The sequence below is a fragment of the Cricetulus griseus genome, chromosome 3 (genome assembly GCF_003668045.3).
Source record: "Cricetulus griseus strain 17A/GY chromosome 3, alternate assembly CriGri-PICRH-1.0, whole genome shotgun sequence".
In the NCBI taxonomy this organism is placed as follows: Eukaryota; Metazoa; Chordata; class Mammalia; order Rodentia; family Cricetidae; genus Cricetulus; species Cricetulus griseus.
This window is the reverse complement of record NC_048596.1, coordinates 101,956,211-101,980,055: the sequence shown is the minus strand read 5'-3', so window position 1 is coordinate 101,980,055 and position 23,845 is coordinate 101,956,211. Positions and strand designations below refer to the sequence as shown.

The 23,845-nt window shown below is 43.2% G+C and overlaps 1 protein-coding gene across 1 annotated transcript in view; it reads left to right on the top strand.

Annotated features, from left to right (window-relative positions):
* Positions 1-18,640, top strand: part of Ints4 (integrator complex subunit 4) — a 70,246-nt gene extending 51,606 nt beyond the window's left edge. The window contains exons 17-23 of the mRNA XM_027407684.1: positions 2,544-2,624; positions 3,257-3,387; positions 3,738-3,797; positions 7,976-8,135; positions 8,392-8,535; positions 13,058-13,178; positions 18,213-18,640. Of these exons, the coding sequence (XP_027263485.1) occupies positions 2,544-2,624; positions 3,257-3,387; positions 3,738-3,797; positions 7,976-8,135; positions 8,392-8,535; positions 13,058-13,178; positions 18,213-18,391 (876 nt within the window). The 3' untranslated portion in view covers positions 18,392-18,640. The remainder of the gene's footprint in view (positions 1-2,543; positions 2,625-3,256; positions 3,388-3,737; positions 3,798-7,975; positions 8,136-8,391; positions 8,536-13,057; positions 13,179-18,212) is intronic.
* The last annotated feature ends 5,205 nt before the right edge of the window (positions 18,641-23,845 follow it).

Below are 23,845 nucleotides of genomic sequence, written 5' to 3'. Positions count from 1 at the left end.
ACCATCCAGCAATGGGAAAATCACATGCTCTACAGTGATATTATATTTGTACCTATTTAAATAAATGTTAACTCATATACTGTCTTAGTTAGGCTGTCCCTTGCTGTGATGAAACACAATGACCAAAAGCAACTGTTCATCATAGAAGTCAGAAAAGGAACTCAAACAAGGAAGGAACCTGGGGACAGAAGCTGATGCATAGGCCATGGAGAAGCTCTGTTTACTGACCTGCTCCTCATGGCTTGCTCAGTCTGCTTTCTTATAAAACCACCCACAATGGACTGGGCCCTCCCTCATATATAACTAATTAAAAAAATGGAGCCTGGAGGTGGTGGTGCATACCTCTGATTCCAGCACTCAGCAGACAGATCTCCATGAGTTCAAGGCCAACCTGGCCTACAGAGAGAGAGGGAGGCAGAGACTGGCAGATTTCTGTGAGTTTCAGGACAGCTTGGTCTACAGAGTGAGTTCCAGGACAGTCAGTGCTACACAGGAAAACCCTGTCTCTAAAAAACAAAAACAAAACAAAAAAAGAAAATGCCTGGGCTGGAGGGATGGCTCAGAGGTTAAGAGCATTGACTTCTGTTCCAGAGTACCTGGGTTCAATCCCTAGCAACCACATGGTGGCTCACAAATAACTATAATGAAATCTGGTCCCCTTTTCTGGCCTGCAGACATACATGCAGGCAGAACACTGTATACATAGCAAATAAGTTAATAAATCTTTTTTAAAAGAGAGAGAAAGAGAGAGGGAGAAAGAAGGAAGGAAGGAAAGAAAGAAAGAAAGAAAGAGAGAGAAAATACCCCACAGACTTATCTACACCCCAGTATTATAGAGGCATTTTCTCAAGGTTCCCTCCTCTCTGATGACTCTAGCTTGTATCAAATTGACAGAAAACTAGCCAGCACATATGGGATTTTTTTAATTTTAGGAGAATTCTTTCATCCTTCTCAAATTAGAAGATCAGGTGTGGTGATGCATGCCTTTAATCCCAGCACTGGAGAGGCACAGGCAGGTGGATCTCTGAGTTTGAGCCCAGATTGATCTACAGAGTGAGTTCCAGATCAGCCAGGACTACACAGAGAAACACTGTCTTGAAAAACAAAACAACAAATTATAGTAGATTTTAAGTTTAGAATCCTAAAGATTGGGGCAAAGGCTATATAGCTTAGTTGGTAAAATACTCAGGACATTCCAAGGCCCTGGGTTGATTTTAGCACCATATAAACAGGTACACTATAATCCCGAATTTGAATGGGCAGGTTAGAGGCAGAAGGATTAGGAGTTTCAGGGCAACTGTTTCCAAAACAGAAAGGATACTAGGGATTATTCAGTGTTTCATTTAATGGAATTGACCAAAGATTTATATAAACTTTTCTATTGTTTTCTTTCTTTGTTTGGGTTTTTTGGGTTTATTTTTGGTTTTGGTTTTTTGAGCCAGGCTTTACTTGTGTAGCCCTGACTGTCCTGTAGAGCATGCTGGCCTCAAACTCACAGAGGTCTATCTGCCTCGGCCTCCTGAGTGATGGGACTAAAGGTGTGCACTACACACCTGCCCTAAGTAGACAATATTGTAAACATTATTTTCACTGAGCTGGGCATGCAGTTCGCATCTGCAATCCCACAACTCAGAAATCTGAGGCAGGAAAATGATCAAGTTAGAAGACAGCTTGGACTATAGAATGACAGCATGTCAAAATAAACACCCCCTAAAATTTGATTCACCAATTTTTCTTATGTTATAAACCTGCCTACTAGAAAACTGAAAATGATATATGTGATTTGCATTATGTTTAGACAAGGTTAGTCTAGGTTTTCTATAATGTCATTCATTATCCTGTCATAAAGTCCTTGAAAACTGGGCATGGTATTGCCTGCTTGTAATCCTGGCACCATAGAAGCTGAGACAGGAGGATCATGAGTTTGAGGCCAGCCTGGGCTACATACATAAGGACACCCTATTTTGAAGAAAAGAACAGGGAAACAAAAGAAAAAGAAACTCCCTAAAAATAATGCTACACTGCAGAAATAGATAACACTGGGTCCCAGACATGGATAGGTGAAGAGATGGGTGGATAGTAAAATCTGTGGCTGTTGGTGAGAGTTTTGACTGTAGGAAAACTGAGGGAAAGAAGAATCTAGAAAAGCTGCCTGACTTGGAGTTTTGCACGTTAGTATGTGATAGGGTGTGTCAAAGGACACGGAACACAGGCGTAAAAAGAACCTCAGTTGCAAACAGGACAGTTTAGGTTGTTCAGGTTAATTCAGTGACCCTGTGAACAAGGCCCCAGGGCCCAGAGTTCAGGCAGCTTATTTGTCTGTCTGTTCTGATGAGAGTTTCTTGACTCCTGTTTCCAAACAATCATCTGAACACCAGCTATTGTCGTACTTCTCTGCATAGGTAAGACTTATGTGCTTAAACAGTACAAGTAATGGAAAGGAAATCCTGAGCATGATAAATTCTCAGAGCAAAGCAAAAGCACAAATCTCAACTGTTATGTCAATTTTGTGACATAAACTCTTCTCTCATTTGCCTGAGTAGGCTTTGCAGGAAAAGCTGTGGAATGTGGCTGCCCCCTTATATCTAAAGCAGAGTGATTTGGCCTCAGCAGCAGCAAAACAGGTAAGCATATGGAGACTCCTCAGACAGTTCCGTGTCTGGGAATTACCAGGTTCAGAGGCTTTCCTGTGGCCATGTCTAGTTAGTGCTAGGGCTGTGTGATGACTATGCATAGCCCTGGGCTTTAGAGTCAGGGGACTAGGGTTCTGGTCTTAGGGCTCCTCCACCTTCCTAGGTGGTAAATTGAGCAAGTTATTGAGTCTCTTGGAGTTTCCTATTCTATAAAGTATGGTAGTTGAATTGCATGATTTCTGAGATTCTCTTGTGTTCTAACATATTACCAGTTTGTGGGCCAGTGGAGTGGTTCAGCAGGTCGAAGTGCTTACTGTGTAGGCCTGATGACCTGAATTCAGTCCCTGGAACTTACATAAAATACCCACCCCCCTGTTTTGCCATTTATATTAGTGTGTGTTTCAAATATATTAAAACCTAGTAAATATAGTTGTGAATCGTTTATCTAAAAATGCATGTAAGTTAAAGAAATAACCTGCTGAGTCCACTTTGTGCTGCCTACATACTCCTGGGTGTAGGACCACCCAATAGAGTGTGGTTATCCTACTAGGAGCCACACTCTTAAAGAAGACTGACTTTCCCTTCTGTGATATTCTCCTGATTGTTAATTGTCTTTCCTATAGATCATGGAAGAAACCTACAAAATGGAGTTCATGTACAGTGGTGTGGAGAATAAGCAGGTGGTGATCATACACCACATGAGGCTTCAGGCCAAAGCTCTGCAACTTATAGTAACTGCACGAACTACTCGAGGGTAAGATGCCATGCTGGACAGAGTAGGTGACTTTCTCCTGAAAACACCATCAGACACATTGACAGCTCTCCCTAAGGCTAATGATGAATAAGATGTAGGAAGGTCGGGTAAGAGGTATGCACTCTGCTTATTTCATTTTCAGATATTCTAAAGTTCATGCTTAGGTTGGATTAGACCCATGGCTGACCTTCTGACTAAAGATAGATCATTGCCTTTGCTTGTTGCTGTTGTCTTAAGAGTGTAATGTAGTCACTGTCCTCTCACAAAAGCTCAGGTTTCTGGGACTTCTTGTCCCCACTCCTTTATTCATAGAGCCACAAGTTTCTCACACTTTGCTTTTTTTTCTGTAGAGTCGACCCCTTGTTTGGAATGTGTGAAAAATTTTTACAAGAAGTGGATTTTTTTCAGAGGTAAATATCTATAACTTTTTTTTTGATTGTTTGTTTTGTTTTTGAGATAGGGTTTCTCAAACCTGAAACTTACTCTGTAGACCAGGCTAGCCTCTAACTCAGAGATCTGCCTCCCGAGTGCTGGGATTAAAGGCGTGGGCCACCACCCAAGCAAGTATTAGTAACTCTTAGAATTATTTTTTTTCCATCTTGCTTATGTAGAAAGTAATCTAACACACATCAAATGTCTTTTCTGTCATCTGTTGTCAGTGTCACTTTGGAGATAGAGGCACATGGAATTGATTTGAGGCCATCCTGGTCAACATAGTAAGTTCCAGGCTAGCCATTGCTGCACATAGTGAGTTCCTGTCTCCAAGAGAAAGATGGAGGGAGGGCGGGGGAGAGTAATATGTGGGGGGTGGAGAGATGGTTGAGCAGTTAGGAGTAGTTACTGTTCTTTTACAACAACACCCATATTGAGTGCCTCACAATCACCTGTAACTCCAGTTCCAGGGGTTTTGATATCTTCTTCTGGCTGCTACCAGTACCTGCACTCATGTGCACATATCCATACAAAAAACATGCACACATATAATTAAAAATACATATAATATTTTAAAATAACAATAAATATGTGTAATAAATATGTCTCAAGATAGGCACCATAGGACATGTCTATAATCCCATCTAATCTGGATGCTGAGGCAGAAGAATCACTTGAGCCTATTATTTCAAGACCATCTTGGGCAAAATAATGAGACTTCTTTTTTTTAAATTAATCTATTTATTGTGCCTGCATGTGTGTGTGTACGTGCATGCATGTGTGCACCTGCGTGCGTGCCAAGCATATGGAAACCAGAGACTGATGTCAGGTGTGTTCCTCAGTCACTCTCCACCTTATTTTCTGAAAGTCTCACACTGGACCTGGAGGGCATTGATTTGTGTAGACCAGCTGGCCAATAAGCTCCAGGGATCCTGCTGTCTTAACCTACCCAGTATCAGGATTATAGAAGTTTACTGCTGCTTCCAATCTTTTTACTTGGGTTCTGGGGGTGAAACTCAGGTTCTTGTGTACTTTAAAATGTTTCCTCAGAGCCAGGCAGTAGTGGTGTATTCAAGCCTTTAATCCCAGCACTCAGGAGGCAGAGGCAGTCTGATTTCTGAGCTCCAGGACAGCCAGGGCTAACAGCGAAACCTTGACTCTGGAAAAAGTTTCCTTAGAATTTTGAATGAAATAGTTTTAAAACATGCAATAAATGAGGAGAGGGCTTGATGAAGTAGTAAGGTTAAAGTAGTGAGACCAAACTTATTTTGTGTTGACAGGTTTTTTTTGTTTGTTTTTTTTGTTTTTTGTTTTTTGTTTTTTGTTTTTCTTGTCAGAGAGCATAGTCATAGGCAGGCATAGTACTGGAGCAGTACCTTAGGTCTCACGTCTTGAGACACAGTCACAAGGCAGGGAGAACTAACTCAAAACTGGAATGAGTCTTTTTTAACCCCAGAGCCCTGCCCAGGGACACACCTCCTCCAGCAAGGCCATTCTTCTTAATTCTTCCCAAAAAGTTTTCACTAACTGAGTTCCAAGAATCCAAACAGATGAGCCTATGACTGCCACAACAGTACAAGAATTTAAAGCATGTAAATTTGTTTCTTCCATCATTGCTCCTGCCTTCATGAAGTTGGCTAAACCTGACCTTTTAAAAGATGTGTTTATGCTGGGTGTTGGTGGCGCACGCCTTTAATCCCAGCACTCTAGAGGCAGAGGCAGGCGGATCTCTGTGAGTTTGAGGCCAGTGTGGTCTACAGAGCGAGTGCCAGGACAGGCTCCAAAGCTACACAGAGAAACCCTGTCTCAAAAAAACAAAAAAACAAAAAAACAAAAAAAAAAAGATGTATTTACTTAATGTGTTTGTGTGTCAGTGTGGGTGTGTATGCCACATGGGTCCCCGAGGAGGCCAGAAGAGGGTACTGAATCCCATGCAACTGAAGGTACAGACAGTTATGATCTGGGAACTGAACCTGGTTCCTCTGTAAGAGCAGCTAGTGCTTTTAACTGCTCAGCCCTCAGCCATCTCTCCGGCTCTGAGGTTTTTTATGATTTTCTTTTACATTCTCTAGGGTTGAGTTGCATTCTGCTCCTTCACCAGTGGGTTATCTTCTCTTTTTACCTCTGAGTCAGAGTTCCTCACTTGTTAATTGGAACTGCATATTATCTTTAATTCAGTCTCTAAGGTCTGAGTAGATGTTGCCTCTTTACTGTGGAGGGAGGGGCATGACCATTCCCTTCCACAAAGCTAAGTACTGTAGAATGACTTCAAGCTGGGTATGAGTAACAACTTTTCATTTAGTGCAGCATCCCGCTTTCTGAATCTCAGTGTTCCTATTGCTTCCATGTAAGCTTTTTAAGAACAGTTCTTTTCAGGGCTACAGGGATAGCTAAGCAGTTAAGAGCAATCACTGTTCTTTCAGAGGACCTGGGTTTGGTTCCCAGCACCTACATCAAAACTGCCTATAACTCTAGTTGTAGGGGACCTGATACTTTCTCTTGGCCTCCCCCCAGCACCAGGCATGCAAATAATGCACATACATACAGGCAGACACTCGCATACATGAAATTGAAATAAATTCAGGTTGGAGAGATGGCTTAGTAGTTAAGAGCACTGGCTACCCTTCCATTGGACCCAGATCCAATTCCCAGAGTCAAAAATGGCAGATCACAATTTCTATAACTCCAGTCCCAAGGGATCTGACGCCTACTTCTGTCCTCCACAGACCAAATATGGACGTGGTGTGCAAAACACCCATACACTTAAAAAATAAATAAAATTTAAATGTTAAGATAAATCTTTTATGCCGGGCGTTGGTGGCGCACGCCTTTAATCCCAGCACTCGGGAGGCAGAGGCAGGTGGATCTCTGTGAGTTTGAGGCCAGCCTGGTCTCCAGAGCGAGTGCCAAAGCTACACAGAGAAACCCTGTCTCGAAAAACCAAAAAAAAAAAAAAAAAAAAGATAGATCTTTTTTCCCCTTTCACCATGTAACTGTGGCTGGCACAGAACACTCTATGTAGACTAGAGTCTAAAACTTACAGATATCTGCCTTCTTCTGCCTCCTGAGTGGTAGGATTAAATGTGTGCATCACCATAATCTGTCAAGAATAAATCTTAAACAATAAATTTTTTTTACACTTAATGGAGGACATACCCTTTAATCAGAGCAGTGGAAAGGCCAAGGCAGGAAGACTACAACTTCCCTGGCCTTTAGTGAGACCCTATCTCAAACCACAGCAAAAACAGTAACAAACCACCAGAGCTGAGTTATAGCTCAGTGAGAGAGCACATTCATATCATGAATAAGGCTCAGGGCTCAATCACTGGTACTACAAATGGGTAGACAAAAAACCCAGGTCTGTTCTCTTGCTTGTTGTTTTGTTCCCCAGACCTACAATAGTACCTGGTGCTTGATGGCTTCTCCTAAAAAACATTTTTCTAATTAGTTAATGAATCTATAAAAAGAAAATGATAATCTTAGTGGAATGATTAAATGCAGTCATGTAAAACACTTAGGTATATGCCTGACACGCATGGTTATTCATTAACAGAATCTCATATTATAGCTCACGCTGGCCTTGAACTCAAAATAATCCTCCTGCCTTAGCCTCCCAAATTCTGAGATATAGGCATGAGCCACCACATCCAGGGAAACAGGCTCTTAAGACAAACAAAAAAAACAACTTCCTGTGTGTGTGTGTGTGTGTGTGTGTGTGTACACAAGTTTTGTATGTGCCTGATGTGGTGTTTTCATCAAATATTTTTCACCTTATTTATTGAATCAGGGCACTCACTAAACCTGGGGTTTGCCAATAAGCTTGATGAGTTGGCCAATAAAGCCCCAGGGATCCCCTTATCTCTGCCTTCCCAGTGGTGGGGTACAGGCTCGTGCTATTGCTCCCAGCTTTTTTGATGGATTCTGGGGTTAGATTCAGGTCCTCATGCCTGCAATGCTATCTATCTCTCCATCTCAGCTGTGACTCTTGGCTGATCATGTTGCTGTGACACACTGATCTGTGTCCCTGTCAATTTCAGGCTTGATCCTCAAGCTCTTCCCATTTCAGTCCTCTTCCTGCTTCAGGGCTTCCAGAAGTACAGGCTTAGCTTAATTGGTGAATGAGTGGATGGTCAGTTGTTTCTGTGTGTTCATGCAGGTGTTTCATTGCCGATTTGCCCCACCTTCAAGACAGCTTTGTGGACAAACTTCTTGATCTTATGCCCCGACTCATGGCATCTAAACCTGTAGAAGTGATCAAAATTCTACAGACAATGCTACGGCAGAGTACCTTCCTACATCTCCCACTTCCAGAGCAGGTCAGAGTCTGTGATGCCCCTCTGCCAAATCTGTCCAGATATTTAAAACCATTTACTGCTGTGAGCTTCTTTGATCCGGGGAGCAAGTGAGCTCGGGTCTGTCCTCTGATTGTTTTTATTACATGTATTCATGGGGGGAGGAGAGGATTGCCACAGCACATGTACATGTGTGGGTTATCAGCCACGATAGCAGGGACTATCCCCATTGAGCTATCTCGTTGGCCTAAAAATCAGCATATTTTCTTGTTGTTTACAGATCCACAAAGCCTCAGCCACCATCATTGAACCAGCAGGAGAGTCAGACAACCCTTTGCGGTTTACATCTGGGTTGGTGGTAGCCTTGGATGTGGATGCAACCCTGGAACATGTGCAAGACCCTCAGAACAGTGTTAAGGTCCAGGTGTGTTAGGTTTGGGCTCCTGTGGGGTTTTTACACTGACAGTGCATTGAAGCATTTAACGTTGGCACTTTTGTTATCTACTTAAGAGACCAAAACTAAAAAGATACAAAATATGTTCCATGACAAGAACCTGCACTTGGAGCCCAACTCTGCTGCTGAGCAAATTAAACTCTAAACCTCAGATTCTACATCTAAAAATAGGAATAGTAGGCATTAGCATGAAATGTATGCCCTCAGTATCCAGGAAGGCTTTACGAAGTGTTTGTATGGATAAGCTAGAATCACACGAGAGATGTGGTGAAGACTGGAACTGAGCCCCACAATTCTAGCTTCATCTGCCTCTCCATCTTTCCTGCCATCCATTCATACATTTTGTGCTTGCTTCAATCCTGAGGTTGTTGAGCTAAGTCTGTCTGATGTGCTCAGTTTCCCTGGGAGTTGGATAAAGAAGTGAAGGTTAGTGCTCCAGCACGCACGGTTAAGCATACCATGGTGAAGGTCAAAGAAAGGAAGGCTCTTAGAGGCTCTTTGAGGAAAGCAGAGTGAGCAGTGGCAGTGCAGGTAATCAGAGGGTAAGGGAGGATGGTTTGCAGCGGGCACAGCAGGCTTTCTAGAGGACAGAGCCAGACTGGCTTCTAGCAGGAACTGTCACAGATCATGCCAACAGAGAACTTCTGAGTTCTGAGTCAGAAAGCTGTAACTGCAGTGCTTTTTGTTGTTTATTAAGGTTATCCACCCAAGCTGTACTGTAAGTTGCTCAGAAACTGATGAATGGTTCTCATTCAGCCTATACCAGTTAAATCAGAATCCTGAGATAAAACTCGGCATTGCTAATATTCTTTTTAAGAGTGCAGGGTGAGTCTAATGAAAATTGCTGTTTTGTTGACTCTGAAAAAAGTTCTCTATCAATTAAGCATAAACAATTGCAGGTGGATCCTTTACAGGTCATCTGCTAAACTATCCTGAAAAAAAAATCCACCCTGCAACACCTCTGCTGCCTGTCCAGGCAAATGCATGACTGTATGGGATGTCGTGGGAACCCTTTCTGCCCTGTCATGGACAGCTGTAGCAATTTCAAAGTCCAGCTACCATACTTGGAATACGTCATCTGTGCTGGTACAGAGCAGAGGTGTTAGGCATGGGACTGTCAATACAAAGGTGGTAGGCATGCAACTTTCAATATAGAGGTGCTAGGCATGCGACTGTCAGTATACCTCAGAGACTTCATGGATGCCATATTTGCTGTTAAAACTAGGGATTTTCTGTTGCTTTGTTTTGGTTTTTGGTATTTTAAGACACAAGCTCTCTATATAGACCTGGCTGCCCTGGAACTTGCTGTGTAGACCCACCTGGACTGACCTCAGACTCCCAGAAATCTGCCTGCCTCTGTCTCACAAGTGACGGGATTAAAGACACGCCACTGTGCCCAATCGTGATGTCTATTGATTAAAGCAGGAACTCCAGGAATGCTTTTGTTAGACTGGTCTGGGTTGTTTTATTCACTGTAAGAGGAAATATGTTTTTCAGAGTTTTGAAATTCACAATATAATTCATGCTGGCCATTTTCTTCTCCTGACCTACTTGTGCCAGATTTTTAAAACTCCTGAAGGAACGCTTCTGGCCGCTGTTTCACAGCAAAGTCAAGACTTTCACCAGGTCAGCTTTACTGAGAACACTTGGGCATTCTGTTACTTTGTCCTGCTTTTTTTTTTTTTTTCCCTCCTTACGTGCCCCCCCACACACACACACACTTTTAATACAGAATCTCGTAGACCAGGCTTGCCTCCAACTTGCTATGATTACCTTGAACTTCCCATCTCCCCATTTCCACTCCCAAGTGCTGGTATTGTAAGCATATACTCTTTGGCCTCATGTATGATATGATGGGCTAGAACCCTGTGTTTCATATAAGCTAGGCAAACATTCCACCAACTGAGCTTTGCCTGTAGCCCCTCCCCTTTAAAAAACATTCTTTTGTTATTTCAGACATGAATACATTCCTCCTATTTCAGCTCCTCCTGGACACCCACTCCATTATCCTCCCAACTTCTCCTTCTCCTCCTCTTCTTTTAAAATAACCTACTGTTAAAGATAACAACATTCTAGAAGCTAGGGCATCTATAGCTTTCTTCTGTTTTAGGATGGGCCACAGAGCCTAGAAGCAAAATAGGAAAAAGGTAGCTTGTAATTATTATTTGCCAATATGACCAAATACCTGAGAAAAACAACTTGATTTAGCTCATAGTTTGAAAGGTTTTAGTCTCCAGTTGCTGACTCCATTGCTGTAGGCCTCAGGTAAGACTTCCACTTCAGCAGCAAGGAGTACATGGTAGAAAAAGGTGTTCTCATGAGTGTGTAAGAAGCTGGGAGGGAGAGGGACTGGAGATATGGGAGGCCCCAAGTGACTTACTTTTTCTACCTCCCCCCCAAAAAATACATGAAATTACGACTCTCTCGGGTTTGATCCCTTGATTAGATCAGAACCCTAATGATCCAATCGTTTTCCCAAACGCTACTTCTGAACATTAATGTACAGACTAAGCGTCCAATATACAAGTTTAAGGCTAGCTTAGGCTACATAGCAGGACTATATCTCAAAACAGTAATAAAGATGGCTTAGTGAACAAAAGGCTTGAAGTTGCTAGAATATAAAAATCTAGATATGGCAGGGCAGTGGTGGCACATGCCTTTAATCCAGCACTTGGGAGGCAGAGGCAGCCGGATCTCTGTGAGTTGAAGACCAGCCTGGTCTACAGAGCGAGTTCCAGGACAGCCTCCAAAGCCAGAGAAACCCTGTCTTGAAAAGCAAAAACAAAACAAAACAAAAAATCTAGATGTGACCCAGGTGGTGGTGGCGTACACATTTGATCCCAGCACTTGGGAGGCAGAGGCAAGAGGATCTCTGTGAGTTGAAGAGATCCTGGTCTACAAAAGCTAGTTCCAGGACAGTCAAGACTACACAGGGTAACCTTATCTCAAATAAAAACAAAACAAAACAAACTAACAACAAAAAACTAGATATGTCCACATATACCTGTAACACTAACCCAGGTGGGTGGGGGTGGAGGTAGGTGGATTCCTGAGAGTTCATTGTCCAGTCAGTCTAGCCAAACTGACAGTACCTTAAAAATGAAGGTGGAGTGTGCCCTCTGACCTCCTGGGGTATACCCCTTCCCCCGCCCCCCCCCCACACACACATACACATATACATACCCAAACAGCAAAGCAAGAATCAGAGGCAGAGCGAAAAATAAAATAGGTCTGTCAATTCTTGGGAGGGCCCAAGGGATGTGGAGAGATGAAAGATTTGAGCAAGTAGATAAGACACACATCTCCCTGAATTTCAAAGTTGAAAGGATGACCAATCCCCATCTGTATTTCACAGAGTTGGTCCAGTCTGATCCTAGTGTCAGCTTTGTTTGTTTCTCTAGTTTGCCTGTACCCTGTGTCATGTCAGAGGCTCTCTACACAGGTCGCAGGGAGGCTCTCAAGTTGTTGAGGAAAGAATTCTGTGCCCTTTGGTGAGATGTGAAGATCTGGCTAGTGATTTGAACAGACCCTTCTTTGAGTACTCTGTTTGTAGACAGAGTAAATGCTTTCCTATATGACAGAATTTTTTTTTCCCCCGAGACAGTGTTTCTCTGTGTAGCTTTGGAGCCTATCCTGGCACTCACTCTGGAGACCAGGCTGGCCTCGAACTCACAGAGATCCGCCTGCCTCTGCCTCCAGAGTGCTGGGATTAAAGGTGTGCGCCACCAACGCCCAGTGAAGTACATGCTGGATTTTTGGGGGGTTTTTTGAGATTTATTTATTATTATGTATACATTGTTCCTCCTGCATGCATCCCTGCAGGCCAGAAGAGGGCACCAGACCCCATTATAGGTGGTTGTGAGCCACCATGTGGGTGCTGGGAATTGAACTCAGGACCTCTAGAAGAGAAAGCAGCCAGTGCTCTTAACCTCTGAGCCATCTCTCCAGACCCTCCTATCTGACAGAAATTTAGTACCAAGAGACTACTACAGAAATTGTTTTCTTACTATGTCTCATGAGTGTTGAATACTGAGATGCTTCAGAGCCAAGGAGGAGGAGGGAAGTCATTCCAATGGGGTGCTTGGGAGAGTTGTCCACAATTAGAATTATTATGTTACCTACTAATAGGCACTACTCCTATCATTTATTTACCAGGAATTTAAGAAATATTTACTGGACACTGCTCCTAGTATTGCCCCCAACCCTTTCTTTTTTTTCTTGGGGTTTTCAAGACAGGGATTCTCTGTGTAGGCCTGGCTGTCCTGGAATTCACTCTGTAGACCAGGCTGGCCTTGAACTCACAGAGATCTTCCTGTCTCTGCCTCCTTAGTGTTGGGATTAAAGACGTGCACCATCACTGCCTGGCATGTGTTTTTCCCTTTTAAGAAGCAGTTTTATGATGGCTATGGTTATTTTTTACTACTGACTTGGGGTTATCGTCAATTTTCTTAGCTCATCTCTCTTTTGTTGCTCCATTTCTTTCTTGTTTTAGGTCTTGTATCCAGATGGCCAGGCTCAGATGATCCACCCTAAGCCAGCAGACTTTCGGAATCCTGGCCCAGGGCGGCACCGTCTCATCACTCAGGTGTACCTCTCCCATACTGCCTGGACAGGTAAGAGTCAGTAGGTTGGATGGGCAGGAAAATAGCTCCCCATTAATCTCAGCATCTTCCCATTATCATCTGCTTTTTTTAGTTTGTTTGTTTGTTTGTTTGAGATAGTGTCACTATTCAGTCCTGGCTGACCCAAAACTCTATGTAGACCAGGCTGGCCTCCAACTCTGCCTGCCTCTGCCTCCCCAGTACTGGGATTAAAGGTATATGCCACAATACCCTGATTGAACTTGATCTCCCTTAAGTAAGGATTTCATAAGCTTAAACAATATGTTTGGACTAATTTTCTGTTTGCACAGGGAACAAGGTTTTGTTACAAGACACACTGAAACTAAACAGTGAGAATCTCATGGAAAGAGACTGGGCTGCACACAAGATACTTACTTGTTCTAACGATGCCTCTGATAGACCATTTGTTCTTGGGGAAGTGTCTCTCTTGAGTCGTCTTCTTCACTTCCAAAATGAAGATAATAATTCTCAACCTATAAATTAGTGAGGGTTATTCTGAAAGTTTCATGTTTCTTAACAAATAATATAAATCATTATCTCTTTGTATATAATCAGTCCAGCTTATTCCATTGAAACAAATCAAATGATAAGTAACTGTCCTTCCCATACTCATGAACTATTTGGGGCTAACCCAGGTGTTTTTGTTTTTTTTTTTTTGGGGGGGGGTTGTTTGTTTAAATATTTTTTTTATTTTTACAAAATTATAATTTCACATGTCAATCCCTTCTCCCTCTCCCCCCCAAACCCCCTACCAGCCCCCTCCCCACTCTGCTCCCCATGGAAGGTAGGGCCCTCCACAGGGACTCCACAAATTCCATAACATCATCCTGGGCCGGGCCTAGGCCCTCCCTCATGTGTCCAGACCGAGAGAGCATCCCTTAGTGTGGAATGGGCTCTCGAGGTCCCTTCTTATACCAGGGAAAAATACTGTTCCACTACTGGAGGCCCCATAGGATGCCGAGGCCTCCTCATTGACATCCACTTTCAGGGATCTGGATCAGTCCCATGATGGCCTCCCAGACAGCAGACTGGGGGCCATGTGCTCCCCCTTGTTCAGGTCTGCCGTTCCTGTGGGAATCACCAGCCTGGTCCTGACTCCCAGGTATTTGTTTTTAAAAACTTAGAACTGAACCTCAACAGCTTATGTCTGTATTCCAGTGTGCACATATACGTTTTATATATCATCTGTAAGAATAAAATGGGAGCTGGACGGTGGTGGCGCACGCCTTTAGTCCCAGCACTCGGGAGGCAGAGGCAGGCAGATCTCTGAGTTCGAGACCAGCCTGGTCTACAAGAGCTAGTTCCAGGACAGTCTCCAAAGCCAAAAACCAAAAACCAAAACCAAAAGAAACTAAAAAAAGAATAAAATGGGAGAATGCAAATGCATAACACTTTATATTTCAATCCCATAGTGCTTCTTGGAAAACTTAAGGAAAATCTCAATCTGCAGATTCTAAGATACAGGACACAATTGGCCACAGTGGTATTTCCTAAATCCCTGGGTATGACTTAGGAACTTTTTTTTTGGTTTTTTGAGACAGGGTTTCTCTGTGGCTTTGGAGGCTGTCCTGGAACTAGCTCTTGTAGACCAGGCTGGTCTCGAACTCACAGAGATCCGCCTGCCTCTGCCTCCTGAGTGCTGGGATTAAAGGCATGCGCCACCACCACCTGGCTAGGAACATGACTTTTATTTTGTGTTTTAAAATACCTGAATGGGGGCTGAGCACATGGCTCCATTGGTAAAGTGTTTTCCATGTGAGCATGAGGACCTGAGTTCAGATCCCCAACACCCAGGTAAAACCCAGGAGCAGCAATAACACCCCAAACCCCAGTTCTAGGGCAATGAAGATGGGAAGATCCTTGAGGCTTGTTGGCTAGGCAGTATAGCCATTTTGGTGAGCTCTAGGTTCAGTGACTCTGAAAAAAAATAAGGTGGAGGGCTTGGAGTGATGGCTCAGTGGTTAAGAGCACTGGCTGCTCTTTCAGAGGACCTGGGTTCAATTCCCATCACCCACATAATGGGTCACAGCTGTTTGTAACTCCAGTTCCAGGAGATCTGATGTCCTCTTCTAGCCTGTGTTTATAGCAGGTACACAGACACATGTAGTCAAAGTAGTAATACACTATTATTTATTTTGTTTGTTTGTTGATGTTTCAAGGCAGAGTGTGTGTGTAGCCCTGGCTGACCTGGAACTGACTCTGTAGACCAGGCTGCTCTGAAACTCAGAGATCCACCTGCTTTTGCCTCCCAAGTGCTGGAATTAAAGGTGTGTGCCACCACATCTGGCTTAATTTTTTTTTTTTAATTCTGAAAGAATAAATGGAAAGCAGTTGAAGAAGACAATGGTATCAACCTCTGGCTCCCACTTGTGCACATACAAGCACATGTACCAGTGCACACACAAAGTAAATAACATTCATGACAAACTATTTAGTGCATCAAAGGTTTCCTTCTATCGGGCATGTTGGGTACATAATGATAACTATGAAGTTTTCACAAAGAGGAAGTTAGGATAGCCCCTTTAGTGTTTGTGTGATCTAGGACCTGGCATCTCAAGTACCCAGGATCTGCTTCTGAGTGTCCTTCATTCTGTATCTTTGTGGTTATGTTTTTGCACTAGTTTGTGTGTGTGCATGTGTGACTGATGATCAAATCCAGGGCTTCTCACATACTAGGCAGGCATTCTACACTGAGTTACATCCCCAACCCACCTAAATTGTTTAAGGATGGCAGATACCAAGAAAGACACACTGCAATACAGCATTTGTAACTCACTGATTTGTCCCCTGAGAACTTAATCCCCAATTACTATTGTTAGTCTAATTCTCTGTGTAGCACTCGTTCACGTCAGATGTCTTCTCACTTGTTTATGTGATGTTTTCTCCATCTGAAGAAAGTTCTGTGGTAGGGAACATGCTTGTCTCTTTCCACCACTACTGCTTGTGTCCATGGTACCTACCTGAGGAGATTATTTTGAGGTGCTGATATGAGCTTGAAAACTTTTTTTTTTTTTTTTTTTTTTTTTTTGTGGTAGGGATTAAATCCAGGATCTTGGGCAAGGTAGGCAAGTGCTTTGTCACTGAGCTAAACTCCCAGCTCTGGCACTTAGACATCTGAATGTCCAGGACATTCACGTTCCCCTCTAGTCTGGGACTAGTAAGTAAAATATGTTCTTACACTGAAATCTCTTGATCCTTCTCTAAAGCAGGAAGTAGGCACCAGAATTTGTAGGGACCTTAGCTACTTTGGAAGGCAGGATGATATACCTCATAGAGAGCTAAGTCTCACAGTCTAGGTTTAGATCCTTCCTTTCCTGTGTGATCCCGAACAACTTAGTTAACTTCTCCAACTCATTTTCCTTTAAGATGGCAATTATTCTTCCAGGCAACATGTAGGATTTGTCTCAGATGGCTTTTATCTCTCCTTTGCCTTCTCGCCTCTCCCCTCTCTTATGGCTTTGAATTGCCATTCCTACCAGAAGCTGATAAGGGAGGCAGAATGACTATTTCGGTCAGTACTGTATGGCCTCCTCTGACTTGCCCAGGATTAGGCTCATTCAAGTGTTGTGAATGCTGTCTGGCATGGACTAAGGGTGTGATAAAAAAAGCTGATGCTGGCCTTGCCCTGGTTCCATCCTGAGTGGGAGATTGTTCTTTTCCTGGAAGTCTGGTACTGGAATAGTCTTTGTATCATTACTACACTCACGACTGTGTCAGGCCCTGTGGTATGGGTGTGTATAAACTACATGGCTGGAGCTGTGAGGCTGCTCTCAGTGTTCACATTGAACCCGGAGGGCCCATGTGCTCTGGCCTTGGCTGCCTGGAGGATAGCAGTCTAGCCTTTACTCTGACCCCAAGAGACCAGAAATAGAGTTGGAGAGGCATTATGAGTCCTGGAGCCTTATCCTATTTGATTTTGAACCATCCAGCTCATTTATTCTTAGCCTCTGAACTTTTAGCCAGAAGCTGATCTTTAACTCTTGCACCTAAGTAGATGCACACAAGCTTGTTCTGTTCTGTGCCTTGCAGTTGCTAGTAGTAGGTCTTTCTGAACTTCTCTCCCTCTCCTTTGTGGAAGCCATGTGGTTAACAGAAGAACAAACTGAGTTCAGTTTCTCACAGGGTGGATTTGGCAGCCACTTAGAGCTATCTGAACTCCTGGACTTTTTTCAAGATCATGGCTTTTTTTCATGGTGTGGCAGGAAAAGAACTGCTGGGGTTTTGTGCTTGGCACAGAGTGGGTATTCTATTCCAAAGCCTTCCTGCATTCCTTCCCCAGGACGTTTAGACTCAATTAGAGCATGTCCTACACTCCATTGCAACTCAACTGAAACAGCCAACAACTCATAAGGGGGTTTGTTTGCTCATTAGACCTGCCACAGGCAGTAGTTCTACAGTGTAATTTATGAAAGAATCAAAAGGATGCTGATATTTTATGTCCCTGAAACAAGTTCCTTTATATTGGTGACAAATTTTGCCAGAACTATTTTTCTACTGTGAAGCTTTCCTCTCTACTAAAAAAGTCCAAGATGCACACAGCCCAGAATTATAACATTGAGCTGCCTGTTGAGGTTGACAAAAGGCCACAGCTGCTGTGCCCTCTTTCAGGTTTCTCTCAGGTGGTCTCATATCTGTGGCTCTGAGCTGCAGGAAACTCACATAGCCACAGAGGCAGTGGCACCACATCTGCAGCCTCAGGGTCAGCCTCACAGGGTTCAGGCTAGAAAACTGTGTTTGTGTTTGAGGATAAAGAGGGATACAGACATAGGAAAAACCTATCTTGTGTTTTTTTGAGACAATGTCTCACTATGTAGCTCTGATTATCCTGTAATTCACTATGTAGATTAGGCTGGCCTTGAACTCACAGATTTGCTCAATTCTGCCTCCAGGGTGCTGGGATTAAAGGTGTGTGTCACCTCACTCAGCTGTGTAGCCCATCTTTGATGGTACTTTATTTGTAGTTTCATTTGACTTCTTAGAAGTTACCCAGTGATGGGGGATTTCTTTTTGTTTTTGTTTTTCCAGAGCCATGCCAGGTGGAAGTGAGGCTCTTGCTGGCCTATAACTCCGGTGCACGAATTCCAAAATCTCCATGGATAGAGGGTGGTGAGATGTCATCGCACGTGGAAAACAGCATTGAGGGCACCATCCCCTTCAGTAAGCCTGTGAAAGTTTACATAATGCCCAAGCCTGCAAGACGCTGACCCACAAGCAGTCTTCTCAGCCATGCTCTAGAAGCCCTTCCTTAGGTATCAATGAGCAGGAGCTTTGGAAGTGGTGTGTAGGCATGAAGAATTGTCAATCTTACAATTCCATTAGTATCATACACAGGGTCAATCATTTTTGCATTAAAAACAGAAACATTCTGGTTTTTCTCCTCCATTCCCATAATAAAGTTGAGAAAACACCTAGCTGTTCCTAGTTTTTGGTAGTTGAAAAAAAAAAAAAAAAAAGACCCATAACACGTGTTAATTCTGAGATGTAAAACATACGGTCTGATTTTCCAGGGATTTCCAAGCCTTAGTCTTACTTCTTGAAGTAACAGTTTGTTTGCCAAAGTCAACTCCAACACCATTTTAACAGCTGTGTATTTATCACTCAAAAATTCTGAAGGACCTTGGACATCTTTTGTCTTTCTGAGAGACTTCTTTCCTAATCAGACAATGGATGGGCCAAGATATAACAGAATAGCAGGACAGTGAGTCATTCTCATCCTGAGATAAATTCTTGATCTTGCCTGCTGTTATCCTCGGGAATCTCTTTGCCTTTGATAAAGGCCTAAGAACTGTATTTGGGGAAAGAAAGCAGCGTTGTGGGAAGATGGTTCTCAATAGAAGAAAGAAAGTCCTGTCTGGTGTCGTCTACTACACTGGAGCTGCATAAGAGATCTGGGTGAGATGGGATAAGTCGGTGCTGCAGAGAGGTTAACTTCGAAGCAGGCCTGTGCTGTGTGGCATGCACATAAGGCTGAGAGATTAAGTCACAGTTTGAAAACTACAGTCAATAATCAAATCTATATTCATTCAAATCTAAAAGGATTCCAGCCGGACAGTGGTGGCGCACACCTTTAGTCTCGGCACTCAGGAGGCAGAGGCAGGAGGATCTCTGTGAGTTTGAGACCAATCTGGTCTACAAGAGCTAGTTCCAGGACAGCCTCCAAAGCCACAGAGAAACCCTGTCTCAAAACCAAAAAAAAAAAAAAAAAAAAAGGATTCCAAAGGCCCAAGCTGTTCCACTACAGGAGAGTATATGGTATATGGGTCTATGTCTCCTAAAGTTCACATCCATAAGGCCACATTGTTGGAAGCAGGCCTCATAAGGAGTGGTACAGTTAGTTGTGAAAGCCTTGCCTTAGGATTTTGTTAATGTCATTATGATGGGAATGGTTTATTAAGCAAAAACAAGTTTTTTGGGCCAGCTGTAGTGGTGCACACCTGTAATCCAAGCACTCTATAAGCAGAGGCAAGTTAAAGGTCAACCTGGTCTACATAGTGAGCTATAGGTCAGCTGGAGCTATATAGTGAGACCCTATCTCAAATAAAAAAAAAAAAAACAAGGTGTGTGAGGTTTTTTGTTTTTTGTTGGCTTTTTTGTTTTGGGGGGAGGGGTGCTGAGAAGAGCAAGCTTGGGGTACAAGCATGAGGACCTGATTTTGAATTCCCAGCACCCACATAAAAGCTGAACTTGGTGGCATACATCTATAACTATTGGATGCAGTTGAGGCAGAAAGATCTCTGAAGCTCACTGGCCAGGGGTGAATATGGCCAAATTGATGAATCTAGATTCAATAAGATTCTGTCTTGCTGGGCGTTGGTGGCGCACGCCTTTAATCCCAGCACTCGGGAGGCAGAGGCAGGAGGATCTCTGTGAGTTCGAGACCATCCTGGTCTACAAGAGCTAGTTCCAGGACAGCCTCCAAAGCCACAGAGAAACCCTGTCTCGAAAAACAAAAACAAAAACAACAGAAAAAAAGATTCTGTCTCTTGGGGCTGGAGAGGCTCAGCAGTTAAGAACACTGGCTGCTTTTCCAGAAATCCCAAGTTCAGTTCCCAGCAATCACATGGTGGCTCACGACCATCTCTAGTGGACTCTAATGCCCTCTTCTGACATAAGTCATATGTGCAGAAAATATACATAAAATAAATAAATCTTTAAAAGAAATTCTGTCTCGCCAGGCGTTGGTGGTGCATACCTTTAATCCCAGCACTCTCGAGGCAGAGGCAGTCGGATCTCTGTGAGTTTGAGGCCAGCCTGGTCTGCAGAGTGAGTGCCAGGATAGGCTCCAAAGCTACACAGAGAAACCCTGTCTCAAAAAAACAAAACAAAACAAAATCTGTCTCAAAACTAGGGTGGGTGGGTATGGTTTGGTAAACCTTTAATCCCAACACTTGTTGGCTTGGGCAGGTGGGTCTCTGTATTCAAGGACAGCCTGTGTTCAAGGCCATTGAGAGGTACGTAGTAAAGTCCCTGTCTTGGAAACAACAACAAAACACTAAGGTGGAGGGCAGAAAGATGACTCAGCATATGGAAATGTGCTAAGAGCCTGACATCTCAGTTTGATCCTGGATATGGTGGTACACATCTGTACCACCAGCCCTCCTACTACACGTCAGGAGGCAGAGACAGAATCACCCAGAAGCTCAAGGGCAAGCTAACTTGATGGGAACAGTGTGGAAGAAATGAAGGCCCCACTAGGCAGTGGGGGTGCACACCTTTGATCTCAGCACTCTGGAGGCAGAGGCAGGCAGATCTCTGTGTTCAAGGCCAGCCTCGTCTACAGAGCAAGTTCTAGGACACCCAGGGCTACACCAAGAAACCTTGGCTTAAATTAAAATTAAAAACAAAACAAAACAAAAGACTTAAAACAATGACAAACCTGCAGATGTCCAGCTCTCCAATGCTTTGTAAAGTGGGAATAAGCATATGTTGTGCTGGCTAGTTTTATGTACACTTGACACAAACTATGGTCATCTGAGAGGAGGGAACCCTCAATTGAGAAAATGCTTCCAGAAGATGGGGCTGTTGGGAAGCCTGTAGAACATTTTCTTAATTAGTGGTTGATGGGGAGGTCACAGCCCATTGTGGGTAGGGACATTTCTGGGTTCTGTAAGAAAGCAGGCTAAAATAAATAAACAAATAAATAAATAAATAAGGAAAGAAAGAAAGCAGGCTAACTAAGCAAATCTCTGTGGCTCCTGCCTCCAGGTTCCCACCCATTTGAGCTCTCGCCTTGCCTTCTTTAATGGACTGTGACTTGGGATATGTAAGCCAAATAAAATAAACCCTTTTCTCCCCAGGTTGCTTTTGGTCATGGTGTTTTATCACAATAGTAATCTAGCTATGACATATGTCAAGGGTTATTGAATGAGATGGGTTAGATGACACTGGTAGAATCTGCATCTATAGTCAATCTTGATCATATCTAGAACTTGGAGAGCTTACAAAAGTAATAGCAAGAATATACACTCGAGGGGCTGGAGAGATGGCTCCGAGGTTAAGAGCACTGACTGCTCTTCCAGAGGTCCTGAGTTCAATTCCCAGCAACCACATGATGGCTCATAACCATCCACTATGAGCTCTGGTGCTGTCTTCTGGTGTGCAGATATACATGGAAGCAGAATGTTGTATACATAATAAATAAAATCTTAAAAAGATATATACACTCGAAGTGAAGCTAGAACTTAGATGCAGCATTGACTTTTCAGTTGTTCCTGGCATTGCTGTAACTCTTTACATGAGGTAACTTCCAAATGCTCTACAAGGTAAGTATTTCTCTCTTCATTTCATAAATGAAATAAATAAGATTTAGAGAAATTGGGCCAGTGAGATGGCTCAGTGGTTAAAGGTACTTTCTACCAGGGTAATATCTTGAGTTCTCAGGGATCCAAATAGCAAAAGGAGAGACCCAACTCCTACAAGTTGTATGCTGACCTCCGTGTTCCATTTCATGTGTGTTCCTGTTCTCCCCCTACACTTAAATGTTGATCACATTTTTAAAAACCCAATAAAATTTAGAGAAGTTACCTAACCTGCCCTGTGCTACATAACTAGCAGCTGGCACACCTGGGACTTTTAGTCTAGCCAGGTAGTCTAGCTCCAAGAGGCTGTAACTGCTATAGCAGGATGAAGGGAGAGTCTAGGGAGTGGGCTTTTCAAGTGTATTCATCTGTTTCATATCTCAGAGATGTGCCCACAATTGGGCTATTGTGTCAAAACAACACAATATCCAAAAAAGAGACCTAGCATAGAAAATGAAATTTGAAGACAGACTAAATAATAACACTCTGGCCCTGAGATGGTGGCCTCTGCTGGATTGTGGCAAAATAAAATCATTAAGACCCATATGAGCTGGGTGGTGGTGGTGCATGCCTTTAATCCCAGCACTTGGGAGGCAGAGGCAGGAGGATCTCTGTGAGTTCAAGACCATCCTGGTCTACAAGAGCTAGTTCCAGGACAGCCTCCAAAGCCACAGAGAAACCCTGTCTCAAACAAACAAACAAAAAAAAAAACAAAACAAAACAAAACAAAAAAGACCCATGGCTGAGCCAGGCATTGATGGCACATGCCTTCAATCCCAGCACTTGGAAGGCAGAGGCAGGCAGATCTCTGTGAGTCTGAGGCCAGCCTGGTCTCCAGAGTGAGTGCCAGGATAGGCTCCAAATCTACACAGAGAAACTCTGTCTCTAAAAACCAAAAATAAATAAATGAATAAATAAAACAAAAATCTTAAAATTTCCTTCCGGGTTGGCGAGATGGCTCAGAGGTTAAGAGCACTGAATGCTCTTCCAGAGGTCCTGAGTCAATTCCCAGCAACTACATGGTGACTCACAACCATCTGTTATGAGATCTGGTGCCCTCTTCTGGTGTGCAGATATACATGGAAGCAGCATGTTGTATACATAATAAATAAATAAAATCTTAAAAAAAAATTCCATTACAGGTGGAAAGCAGGCTTCAGTGTATGTTTCCTCAGGGTCCAGGCTAGGACTTGCACTTTCCTTGAAGCTCCAGATGTACTTTTTCTGTAAAAGGTAGACATACATTATGGGGCAGATTCTGACCTAGTAGCAGGAAACCTTTTTCAAATCTGTGTGAGACTTGTGGGCTGTACTAGGATCTGTGGAATTTGCCATGCTGATGGAGTCTGGACAGACATTGAACAAATCCTGACAAGCCTGTTAGTGAGGAATTCAATTATTTGAGGAGGTGCGCTCAATCTTTGAAATTCCTGTACTTAGAAATGTCTGGTTCTGTGAAATATGAGTTTTTATTTTTCTACATCTGGCTCCATACTCTTTCACTGAGAAGAAATGTCCATAGTGGTGTGTCTCTAGCCCAGCTCCTAGCGTATGCCAGGCAAGGAAAAGAACATGACATGTCCCTCAAAGCAAATCCTGAGTCCAAACTTCTAAAAAGACATTGGGAGTTCACATGACTGAGTTGAAGAACCAGTATGTAACACATGGCTGATTCTTGTTTTAGGAATCACTCAGGATAGAATAAATTGAGAGCTATGTTCCTATAAACTGAATCAAAGGACTTAAAAAGATTAATATGGAGGACTAAGAATAACTTCACAGAATAGCTTTTCTTCATGTTCTGGATCTAGCATTGGCCATATAGACTGGATTTGGAAGTGGGTACTATTTATTAGCAGC